Genomic DNA, 12,579 nt, shown 5'->3' with positions numbered 1-12,579 from the left:
TGTCATCCAGATGGGCCTTCTCACCTTGCCCCTGTCTCCCCGGAGCCAACCTCCCGGGGCCTCATGTTTCACTTTTAAGTCATCCTAATGCCCACGTGTACATGCCCACACTATAGCGTTTAACTGTGGTTTTGAATTTTATAAATAATACGATGCCACGTGGAGTCTTCTCAACACTGTGCTTCTAAGACTTGGTCATGAGGTTGTTTGTGGCTGGAGTTCACTGGGTTCGGTGCTGTGTAAGATTCCATGGCGGGTGCACCTTCTGCTGGGGGCATCTATGCTGTGTACAGCCCTCTGCTGGACTCCCTTTGCCCTTCTGGACATTTTACCACCTCTCTCTTGTGGACAGGCTATTTGAGTGTGTTCCTAGCAAGAGAATGTTGTTGTTGCTGTTTTTGTGTTAAGTCGTTCAATCATGTCCAGCTCTTTGCGACCCCATGGACTGTAGCCCACCAAGCTCCTCTGTCCATGGGATTCTCCAGGCAAGAATACTGGAGTGGGTGGCCATGGCCTTCTCCAGGCGATCTTCCTGACTCAGAGATCAAACCCAGGTCTCCAGCATTGTAGGCAGATTCTATACTGTCTGAGCCACCAGGGAAGCAGGAGAATAACGTCCGTCATATTCCACTAAAACAAATAAAGTGAAATGGTTTTCGAAAAAGATGGCATCCATTTAAATTTCCTCTGAGTATATGTAAAAGTTCTAATCAATCAATCATTTTGGAGAAGGCAATGGCACCCCACTCCAGTACTCTTGCCTGGAAAACCCCATGGACAGAGGAGCCTGGTGGGCTGCAGTCCATGGGATTGCTAAGAGTCGGACACAACTGAGAAACTTCACTTTCACTTTTCACTTTCATGCACTGGAGAAGGAAATGGCAACCCACTCCGGTGTTCTTGCCTGGAGAATCCCAGGGACGGGGGAGCCTGGTGGGCTGCTGTCTATGGGGTCGCACAGAGTCGGACACAACTGAAGTGACTTAGCAATCATTCAACTGGCTAGACTTGTTAGATTTTGACCTTGTAGTGACCGTGAAATGATGGTGCTGTGGTCTCGCTCTGCGCCTCACTAATTGTTCGTGACATCACATTCCTGCCATGCTTGGGAGTTTGTTTTCCTGTGAAAAGCCAGTTCAAGCCCTTTTTTTAAAATTAACTTGTTTGTATTTTCCTTGCTAACTTGTAGGGGCTCTTTACCTGGTCCAGATACAAGTCCTTGGTCAGTTATATCTGTTACAAATATCTTCTTCTGGTTGTGCCCTGCCTACTTCACGGTATCTTTTAAAGAAAGATGCTCTTGATATGAATGTATTCATTTAATCAATATTTCCTTTTCTGTATTGTCTTCTAAATGTTTAAAAGTTTACCCTTTATACCTAATGCCTTAATCCAGGTGGGATGTACTTTTAAGTGTGAGACCAGGACATAATCTCACTCTTTTTCCACATGGACTGGAATTTCCAGCGTTTCCTGGGTAACCTATCCTGTCCCTGTGATTTTCTGCTGGGCACTGAATTTCTCTGAGTGTGCAAGGCTGTTTGTGGGTTCTGCACTCCATTCTATCTCTTCATCTGTCCTGCACCAGCATCACGCTGCCCTGGCTATCATATCTGTGTATACTGAAGTGCATGCATGCTAAGTAGCTTCCGTCATGTACAGCTCTTTGCGACCCCATGGACTGCAGCCCACCAGGCTCCTCTGTCCATGGGATTCTCCAGGCAAGAATATTGGAGTGGGGTGCCATTTCCTCCTCCAGGGGATCTTCTCAACCCAGGGATCAAACCCAGGTCTCTTATGTTTCCTGCATGGGCAGGCGAGTTCTTTACCACTAGAGCCACCTGGGAAGCCCCAGGAGTAACATACAGAAGTGACTTAGGTGTTTTTGCATGTAAGTTTCATGTCATTTTTCAATCAGTTCTTCCCTCAATTAGATTCACAGCAAAAGAAAACCAGCACATTCTCTGTTCAAGCCTACAACTGCGGATTTTAAAGAAATGGCACAGTTTTCCTATACAGGCCTTGAACATCTCTTGTTCAATGTAAGGACCTTGAAGATTTGACTCTGATTCAAGTAGTACTTTTTATGGTGTCTTTTAAAATAAACTTAGGACAGTGTGTTGCTAGTGTTTAGGAAAGCAGCGGACTTCAGTGTATTAATCTTATGACAAACCATCGTGCTGAATTCTTACGACGTTTGATAATTTTAGATTTTCTAGGTACACAATCACCTTATTTGTGAATAAAGTTGCATTTCTTGTAGTTCTATTTATTTACTTCTTTAACCATCTGGAAAGCTCTTTCCTGCAGGTTTCTGATCCGGGTGTGCACAGAGCACTAGCGGGGGTAAGGACATCTCTGTGGGGGCAGGGTGGTGGTGGTGAAGGAGACTGGTTATTTACGGGGAAATTGATTGAGTGAGTGCACAGATTAAGGGAAATGGGAATCATTCCGAGAAAAATGCTTAATAGCTGTGGAAGGGGAGAAATTGTGAGATACTGGTTGAAATCAGAGGCATTGGTGGTTTAGTTGTCAGTACAACAGAGAGATGGATAGATAGAAATAGATTAGAGAGACAGACAGACAGACAGGTGAGTGCATCGATTCCCTAGCTCTGTCCCCTGAGGGAGTCTGGGTGCAGCAACACCTCAATAGCAGTGAGCACACCTCAGAACCACACCTTGGTTCCTAAAGCTTTTCTCCCTTAAAGGAACAGGGGTCTTTAGAGAAATGGCTCGCACCAAGGCTGGGAGACAGAAGGTATAAGATAGGCCTGAAATACCTTTTCATGTCAGAAAGCAAAGAAATGTTCAAAGGATAGTAGGTACATAGCTAACGGACACAAAAGATAGGGTGAAGGCCTCTCCCCCGGCCAAAATGATGATTTGAGCTTGAAATAAAATCCAGTGACAGACTATAACCCACTGAATAAAAGAAACCACGATCCACACAGATGGAAAGAGGGCAGGAGAAGAAAGCTGAGTGAGAAACAGGATATTCACACGGGGTCAAAGCTCCTCCCCACTCATTCATCACAAACGGAGAACGAGTTACTTTATACGAAGCAGCCTAGCATCCACCACCCCAACCAAGTAGGAAGACTGGCCATCGGCTGTGGAAAACAAAAACTGCACACGACCTGCCAGAAAGCACTCCTGCGATGTTCCTGCAAAGACTGCAGAACCTGCAGCGCGTAAGGAAACCTCACAAAAACCCAGTTTGGGAGCCATGCTATTATCACCAGCTGCTGTTCAAAACTTTTGAGGTTGGGACTTCCCCGGTGGTCCAGTGAATAAGACCCTGCGCTCCCCATGTAGGGGGCCCGGGTTTGATCCCTGGTCGGGGACCCAAGATGCCACATGCCGCAACTAAGACCGGCACAGCCAAATAAATATTTTAAAGCATTGACGCCGTCTGTCCTGGGAGATCATAGACATGGCCTCAGCACCTCCAGCGGGAAGCTGGGGTCACCGGAAGTTCTTCAGCGAGATGCCCAGGTGTGAACCTGCTCCTGCCAACCCCAGCCCTCCCCTGCAGATCAGGAAACCAGCTCACAGCTGAGGCTCCAGGCAGCTGGTGGTTCCAAGCTGGGTGGGGCGAGAAGTGAGACACCCCGCCCCCGGCACATGGGGGCTGCACGTGCCAGCTGGACAAGACTCTGGCCCCAGATCAGCCTTCACTTCAGCCCTAGCTCTTTTAGACGAAGGTTCTGAGGCTGACATCACTTGACGTAGGGAAATGATATTGCACAGGCGCCCCAGCCAGTGCTCACCAGGCACCAGCACAGTGGGACCGGCGCCAGCTTTAATCACTCCCTCCCTGGGCAGAGCCAGCCTCTCTGAAGGGCTGTCCCCGAGCCCAGCGTGGGTTGTCTGGAGTTATCTGCTGAGTGACAGCCTAACTACAGGGGGCTTCTTTGCACACAGGCCATGGAATGGGGAGGTGGTGGACCCTCAGGGCTGGGACCAGCCTCAGGACAGGGCAGCGGGCACACTGCCCACTAGAACCAGGCCTGGGTGGACAGGCTTACAATCCGGTGAGGCTGGGCTCCCAGCCTTGTGCCATGAGAGGGCCAAAGAGGAAGCAGGTCTCCAGGGGTCTGGGGAAAACAATGAGCTATCCCCTGGGGATCACGTGTGTGTGCATGTTAAGTGAGTTTAGTCATGTCTGACTCTAGCTTGACTCTAGCCTGCCAGACCTCTGTCCGTAGGATTCTCCAGGCAAGAATACTGGAGTGGGGTGCCATTCCCTCCTCCAGGGGATCTTCGCAGCCCAGGAATCCAACCTGGCATTGGCAGGTGGATTCTTTACCGCTGTGCTACCTGGTTAAGCCAGGGATCACAGCTTTAAGCTGACAGGCAACTGAACCTGAATCCACCACTAGATGGCGCTCAGACCTTGAGGTGGGGTGGAAACACACCAGCAAACAGGGCAGCCAACCAAGCTGGGTATGACTTCTAAACCAGTTCCGCAAAGGTCTCCCCACCCCAAAACCAGCCTTCCAGGAAGGCAGACTGCACGAGGAGCAAGCCTGGGAGAGACCTCACTACCCACAAAGATCCCGCAAACCTGAGGAGCGTCACGTGAATACCCAAAATTTCAGATAAACTCTGGGGCCAGGAACCACGATGCAGTTGAATACACAAGACACTACCAGGAGTTAGAACACCTCAAGCACTGGGGTTTGCAGACATTCTAGAAGTTCCTTTTTTTTAGCTGAACTTTCCTCTCATCCCATTTCCCAAACAAGCTGGGGAAGACTGGGATCACTTCCTGCAGTGGAGTCAGCATCCATGCCCTGGTTTCCCTTCTGGGGCTTATGGCAGACATCACTAATAAATCCTAGCACTCCTTCCCACGAAGATTCCAATCCTTCTCAACAGACCTTCTGGGGGCTACCACCCACCAACCACTCAAGGTGGCCCTTGAAATAAAAATCCCATTTATCAATCTGGATCTACGATGGACCAAGTGGCAACGTGGCCTGCCACACACTGCTCACTTTCCCCTCCTCCCCACCCCAGTCCCCTGTCACACACAAAGTAGGGCCATCCCTGACTTATATGTGTATTTACGCAAATTAGAGAGGGTCCCTCTTATGGGGCAGACAGCCAATGCCAGGACACACCTTTGTAGCTGGGTACTCTTGTGCAGTGCACAACCTGTACAGCCATACCTGGAGTAGCAAAGGCCCTGCCAATAGTTTTCTTAAGCTTGGACTGCAGAGGCATCCACTTCAGAGTATCTCAAACACACTGCCCACCTTTCTGCTCTGAGACTTGTTTTAGAAATCTTTGATTTTGATAACTGACCATTTGGGCCACTTTTTTTCTTCTGTCACTTTAAATTCCTGCTCTTATGTTTTAAATCCACCAACCAAGAGTGAGTCCTCTGAAACCCTCAATTGCAATAAAAGCAGAACCCCAGGCCCACGGTCTCTCTCTCTACCTGTGACCTCGCTGTATGGGCCCAGGTGCAGTAGGTAATTTCCAGGTCTTGTAGGTAATAAATCTTTATTTTTTTCGAAGTTTCCTGACAGCTGTTGCTGCAAGGCTTCTTGCAAACACAGTAAGAACCGCGAGGGCTGATCTGGCCACAGCACTGGTTTCCGACTGGCTGAGCCCCGGGAGCCCCGCTCCATAGAAGCAGTCCCGTTCCAGTAGGCAACCACCTCGCGCTTCCTGAGGCCTACTGATGAAGATGACTGGCGTTCTCACCCAGGAAGAAACACACTCGATCACACTCACATGAGCCATAAAATAATAAAACAACAGTCCAGCTTCTAGTTTAAAACCAGGATCCCAAGCTTAATGCCCCGGAAAGCTGCTAGTCGGCCAGTGTGGGCCTTGTGTGGGCCCCTGGTCCCTGAAGGCCGCCAGCAGTAAAGGCACCACGGAAACAGCAGGACACAAGGCAAAGACCGCTGCGTCTCCTCTCACACATCAGCGGTCTCTGTGGAGTCACCCACTGTATTTAGAAAAGGTAGTCCCTCGGAAGCAGCTTATAAAGGAAAGTGGTGTCAACAGCGCCGGAGGGGCTGCAGAGTGGTCCTGCTCAGCTGCGAATCAGGGCCTGCGCCTGTCCAGCCTCGGTCCGCACAGCGGGTCTGCCCAAGAGGAAGGCCCCTCCTCTGGGTCGCGGCCGCCTCCTCCCCAGCCTGAGAGCCTCCAGAGGCCGCCTGGCCGCCGGCCGCCGCAGCCAGGAAGGCGTCCGGACGTCACCTGCACAGCTGCAGGTGCGGGTGGCGGCTCAGCTTCTCCACCAGCTCCTCCTCCGTGGGCTCCTCCAGGACGTCCCTGCGGAACGGGGGAGACAATGCACCGGGCGCCCTGGGCGCCTGTAGGGGAGTAGGTGCGCAGGGATGATGGAGAGGCCTCGTCAGGGCTTCTCGGGACCAGGAGCTGCGCGGAAGCACCCACAGGGGGCTTGGGCCCACCTCTAGGATGTTTACGGGGAGTCCCTCAAAGGCCGGGAGAAGCCCACTCTGTGCGGTTGCGACACACACAGACGTTCAGGGAGGGTGGTGCGGCCGTCGCCTCTGAGCCACCAGAGGAACAAGCTCCAGGTTACCATGGGAAAGAGGGGCCGAGGTTTCACTTCACCCACCAAGAGGGTCACCTGGGGACTAACAGCACCTGAAGAGGCTTCCCTACGCAGGCTCATGGTGAGAGGAACTCAGCCCCACGGCAGAAGCAGAAGCAGCCCGGGAGGTCCCAAGAGGAGCGCCTGCCCACTGCCTCCCTCCCTCTCGGCCCGGCCTCCCACCCACGCCCCACCCTCCCCCTTGGCCCCGCCTCTAGGCCCCGCCCCCACTCGCCCCGCCTCCCGCCCCACCCTCCCTCTTGGCCCCGCCCCCTGACCTGCCCTCCTTGTCAACCCCGCTTCTCGTCCCACGCCCCCTCCTCTCGCCCCACCTCCTGGTCCTGCCCCGCCCCCTCTCAGCCCAGCCTCTTGCCCCACGCCCCGCCCTCCCTCTCGCCCCGCCTCCTGCCCCAGGCCCCACCCTCCCTCTCGTCCCGCCCGCTCCCACGCACCTGAGCCCGCTCCCACGCACCTGAACGGGAGCTCCTGGGTCATCTCAGAGGTGTCCTCCAGCTCCTGCGTGAAGGACTGCAAGTGGCTGCGGCGGTCCCACTTGTGAAGGAAGTTCTGGCAGGAGGGAGGGAGGAACAGGTAGCGGGTAGGCCCAGGCCCTGCGTGAACCCCTCCCATGGCGGCCTGGCTGAGAAGCTCCCCCTGGACACAGGGACCCGAGGCCCGACAAGACCCCCGGCCCCTACAGGAGCGGTTCCCTGAGGGCCCTCCTCCAGCCCCACCCCACAGGTCAAAGGTCAGGAGCCTTCAGGACGAGCTGCCCCGAGCGAGTGCAGACCCGCACCCCAGAGCTGTGCGAACCCAGCACAGGCTCTTCGACCAAGTTCCAAGTGGACCCCACCTCATCAAGTTAGAAACTCCAACTGAGAAGAGTCTGGGCCGGGCGTGTCCACTACCTCCAAAATCAGAGCCAGAAACAGGTTGACCCAGATGACCGACGACACCAGCCACCACAGCACAAAATACACCTCTGACCACCTGTGGAGAATGAGGGGGAGGCCGGGGGGCGCCTGTAAGTCCAGCGCAACCCTCTTCTGGACCCACCGCTCCCTGCTCCACGTCGCTGTTCCCACCCAAACCCCCAGGCTGGCCCAGCCTGGCCTTTAGGGGCAGTCGGCCGGGAGGAGCGGGGCTGGGGCTCAGACCTGGCCCAGCGCCGGGGCCGTCTGAGATCTCCAAGCTCCAGGCGGAGCCCCTTCACCCCAGGTCACAGGCCCCCCCAGAAGCCACCTGCTGCCCCGTACACCCTGCAACCCCGGGAGGTTAGACCAAGACGCGCACCCCGCGCAGAGCCGCGGTCGGGGCGGCCAGGCCGGGTCACTCACGGGCCCGCGTAGCGCCGGAAGGCGTCCAGGAACACCTGCCAGTTGTTGACAATCATCACGTCCCACAGAGTGACCAGGGCGGCCTGCAGGGGGCACACAGGGCTTCCAGGAGGCCGCAGGGAACAGAGGCAGCGGGTGGGTTACCGAGGGGCAGGGGGCGCGGGACTCACCGCAAAGTCGTCGAAGTTGTTGGGCCAGTACTCCAGCTGCTCGAAGCTCCCGCAGGGCGCGGAACCATTGACAGAGGCTAGGCTGCGGGGAGGGATGGGAGGGCACAACCCAGTCAGTGTGGGGGCCGCAGTGGGACACACGCCCGCGTTCCCAGCCCCACCTGAGCCCCTGTTCCGCATGGACCCAGCAGGCCCTTGAGAAAGGGGGACAAAGAGGACGTGCCCCCTAACCAAGGAGGTGCCAAGGGCAGCGAGACCGGTGCTGTGGACACATGGGCAGAGGCAGGCCAGGGGAGGGTCGCAGTTTAGGCCGAGCCCTGGACACCCCTTATGCAGCAAGCAGCCTGGGCTGCAGTTCCAGAAAGGGGCCTGGGGTCAGGGGTCACCCTCAGTGTAGATTCTAGAGAGGGCTGCTAGAGGGAGGGTGGGGGGAGAAGAGCAGGGAGACCATGGAAGAAAGGGGACCCAGGAGGTCCCTCCTGGGGAGCTGAACCCACACCACCTCCGAGGCCTCACCCCGGCTCCAGCGTCCCCGGAGACATTCCCCCTACACCCCCAGGACCCAGCTCACCTGCTGTTTCTAGGAGCCACGATGACGCCCTGGAACAGGCTGATGCCGATGATGGCGAAGACGTAGTAGATCACCTGCGGAGGCAGGCGGGCCGTCGGCATCGCACGCCTGCGGGGGCCCCCACACAGCCAGGCAGGGCCTGCTAGGGGCTGCATGCCAGCAGGAGTTTCTCCCCGGGGACACGGGGACTCTGACCCCAGGCACCCCTCCTGGCCACCAACCTGTCCCAGAGGGAAGCCCTGGGGATACATGGGGGCCTGGGGGGAGAACTGGGGCTGTGAGCCCTCCTCCAGGGCAGGTGCAGCAGGAGGCAGGCCCCATGGAGAACTGGGCAGCAAGGGCTGCAGAAGGTATCCTGGGAAGAGGGCTTGGAGCGGCCACATCCCTCTGGGAGAAGCCCACTGCCCTCCCCACGTACATCAGCAGACGTCTGAGACGCACCCCTGGGTAGCTGTGTGCCAGTCAGAGAAGGGGCTGCTGGCCGCCCCTGACCCGTCGCTAATGTGTCTGGGGGGCGGAAGACGAGGAGCACCCCCACGCTAACCCAGCCCCTCTCTGGGCCTGTTTCCTCCACAAGGCAGACTGGGGCCTGTGGGCAGTGCCTGAAGCGGGTCCCCTGAGCATCCCTGACAGCCCTGGGCACCACGGAGCCCCCTGGCGTCCACAACAGCAGGGTTTCATCACCCTCTCTCCTTCCTGCCAGGCCTCGTGCCTAGAGCATCACCGGGCCCCTTGTTCAAGGCCCAGCTCCGGCAGGACCACAGTGGAGGAGGCGGGGTTGGGGGGCCTGGCCCAGGGCTAGGGGACATCAAGATTCTCTCAGCAAAAGCAGCTTTGAGTTTCCCAAATCCTCAAGCAAGGATGGCTGACCACTCTGGGGCCTCTGTGAGCCCTGGGGGGCCCCTGGTGCCTCTAAGGTTTTTCATCTCCTCACTGTGGCCCAGGGCCCAGGACACACGAGGGATTCGGAAGTGACCAAGAGGCTCTCTGGGAAGGCGGTGTGGTCAGGCCGTCCCTTCAGCCAGACCACCCCAGCTCCACTCTCTCCAGCGTCCCACCCTGCCCTGGGATCCCCGGGCCTCGGTCACCTGCTCCACTCGAATGCAGGGATCCTCCTTCTGAAGGCTGCCACTTCCCGTGGAGCTCCGGCTGCCCACCCAGTGGCCCGGCCTTGCTCCCCCGAGAGGCCAGCACGGGTGGCCAGACTCACCACCAGGATCCCACCGAAGGCCCGCATGTTCTTGATCAGGTCCAGGATGGTGCTGGCCACCAGGGACATCAGCTGAGACAGCAAGAGAGTGGGTGACCCGCCTCACCTGTACACACACCTGCACGCACACCCACACATCACCTGCACACATGCACACCCACACCTCACCTGTACACACACCCACACACCTCACCTGTACACACACCTACACACAGCCACACCTCACCTGTACACACACCCACACCTCACCTGTACACACACCTACACAGACACATACCTATACAGACATCACCTGTACACACACGTGCACACAAACACATGTACACACACCCACACATCACCTGTACACACACCTGTACATACACCTGTACACACACCCACACACCTCACCTGTACACACACACACACACACACATCACCTGTACACACACACACACACCTCACCTGTACATACACCTACAGACACACATCACCTGTACACACACCTGCACACACAGCCACACATCACCTGTACACACACCCACACACCTCACCTGTACACACACCTACACACCTGTACACACACCTGCACACACACCTGCACACACACCCACACATCACCTGTACATGCACCTGTACACACACCCACACACACCTAACCTGTACACACATGCACTCACCTCAACTTTACACACACCTGCACACACACCTCACTTGTACACGCACCTGTATACACACACACCTCACCTGTACACATGCACACCCGCCTCACCTGTACATACACCCATGCCAACCCCCACACTCTCACGACTATACACACCCGCCCACCCCAACACAGAAACCCCTACACGTGCAGACACCTCCAAGACCAGGTGAAGCCACGATGTGCAGGACCTTGGCCCACACTGCCCACCAGCCCACGAAAGCTGGTCTGGAGGCTCCTGAGAAAGGCTGACCTGGAGATGGCCCGTCAGCCCTGGGTGACGGGGTTTGTGGTGTGGGGCTTCAGAGACCCAGCCAGGGACCCTGGTGCACGTGAATCTAAGCCCCACAGACCGGCTTTCCAAGCAGCCAGTTTCCCCACTTGGTGAGTCAGGAGAAACAGCACCGACGCTAGCAGGCAGGAACTCTGCTGTACGTGTGCACACACGTGATTATACGCACATGTGTACACGTGTGTGTGCAGATGGCTGTGTGTGTGAGCACACACGTGTATACATACACTTGTGCTTATATTGCGCCCGACTGCATGATTATATGTATGTGTGTGGTTACACACATGTGTAATTGTGCAGTTACATGCAAATCCATCTGTTGGTGTGTGCATGCATGTGTGTGTGTGTGAGATGACATGTGTGATTATATGAGGGTGTGATTACGTGTACATGTGTATGATTTTGTGTGTGCTCTGGGTGTGTGTGATCACGTGCCTGTGTGCATTGCATGTGTCGGGTCACACAGGTGTGTGTATGTATGGAGGGCTCAGGGCCACAGTCCTCTGCACCCAGGAGCCCCTTCAGATGGAAATACCGCTGGGTGACGACGGGTCACCAGCTGCACAGGCCAGGTGCACAGCCTGGCAGGACGCACACAGGGGAAGGAGCTGGACACTCAGAAAGGGGGCAGGTGTCCTCGGGTTCTTTTCTCCTGAGAAGTGCTCGGGAAAGCAGATGGGAGAGACCCACTCTGCCCCGTGCCGGGTTGGGGCTGAGGGGAAGTGGACACTCTGGACACTCCGAAAGGGGGCAGGTAGGTGTCCTTGGGTTCTTTTCTCCTGAGAAGTGCTCAGGAAAGCAGACAGGAGAGACACCCCCACCCAGTGCTGGGCGGGGGCTGGGCTTGCACACCCGGACTGCCCCCCTCCAAAGTTGGGGCTACTCCTGGCAGGAACGTTATGAGAAACCGGGGCTCAGAGACAGTCACAAGGCAGTCCACTCCTGCACTGGGGGTCCTTGGAGGCGGCACCAGTAGCCACCAGCAGCCTAGGCCGTTCGGAAACTCAGGATGCCTCGGGGCACACTGGCTCCCCACAAAGGCCAGGGACCCCAAAGAGCACGTGACCTCCCCCAGGTCCCACCGACAGCCCCTTGCCGTCTGGGCTAGATGCCCGTACACTCCCAACCACCTCCAGCGTCACCCAGCCAAGACGCAAGGCTGGGGCGCATGTAGAGGGTCCCTGCCTGCCAGGCACGCGCACCCCCAGAGCGAGCCCACAGGCGCCGGCGGTACCTGCATGCTGGGGATGATGCGCAGGAAGCGGAAGACGATGAGCACGTTCACGAGCCGCGTCATGTCCCACAGCGACAGCAGGCCCAGCGTCGCCGGCTTCCTGCAGACGCGGAGATGGGTGAGCCGGCAAAGGGACGCAGGGGACGCTCGGTCCAGAGACAGACGCAGAGCGGGCCACCGGGGTGCCAGGAAGCCGCCCCACAGGCGCCACCCACCGGAAAAACTCCGTCGAGACGGGAGGGCAGAGCCTGAGCCCGCGGCCCAGGGCGCTCACGGCAACACCTCCGAGGGCACAGCCCCCCTGTGGTGCGGGGCAACGTGACGGGAGAACCCTGGGGCTCCAGATGCCCAGCTCTGGCCCCAGCAGAGCTGGCAGAGATGTGGCCCCAGACCCGTCTCCTATCCTCGGACCTTGCCCCTGGCTGTGACCCCGTCGCCTGGGTGCCCCTCACGGGCCTTACTGTGCTCTCGTTTCTATTTAAATTTCACCCATTCTCACCT

At 56.8% G+C, this 12,579-nt stretch overlaps 1 protein-coding gene across 11 annotated transcripts in view; it reads right to left on the bottom strand.

Annotated features, from left to right (window-relative positions):
• Positions 1–5,496: 5,496 nt before the first annotated feature.
• TPCN2 (two pore segment channel 2) overlaps positions 5,497–12,579 on the bottom strand; it is a 31,127-nt gene continuing 24,044 nt past the window's right edge. For 5 of the 11 annotated variants that reach the window (XM_024987147.2, XM_024987149.2, XM_059882925.1 and 2 more), the window contains 8 exons: positions 12,079–12,178; positions 9,749–9,942; positions 8,661–8,734; positions 8,090–8,171; positions 7,920–8,002; positions 7,491–7,572; positions 7,055–7,149; positions 5,497–6,296 (listed from right to left, as the gene is read on the bottom strand). In XM_024987147.2, coding sequence (XP_024842915.1) covers positions 6,218–6,296; positions 7,055–7,149; positions 7,491–7,572; positions 7,920–8,002; positions 8,090–8,171; positions 8,661–8,734; positions 9,749–9,942; positions 12,079–12,178 — 789 coding nt within the window. In that variant the 3' untranslated portion in view covers positions 5,497–6,217. Of the gene's footprint in view, positions 6,297–7,054; positions 7,150–7,435; positions 7,573–7,875; positions 8,003–8,089; positions 8,172–8,660; positions 8,735–9,748; positions 9,943–12,078; positions 12,179–12,579 lie in introns of those variants that run through there. The other 6 variants (XM_024987148.2, NM_001192451.2, XM_015461347.3 and 3 more) reach the window with 6 other exon arrangements.

Source organism: Bos taurus, chromosome 29 (genome assembly GCF_002263795.3).
Source record: "Bos taurus isolate L1 Dominette 01449 registration number 42190680 breed Hereford chromosome 29, ARS-UCD2.0, whole genome shotgun sequence".
Lineage (NCBI taxonomy): Eukaryota > Metazoa > Chordata > Mammalia > Artiodactyla > Bovidae > Bos > Bos taurus.
The sequence above is the reverse complement of the archived record's forward strand: the minus strand, read 5'-3'. Positions and strand labels throughout refer to the sequence as shown.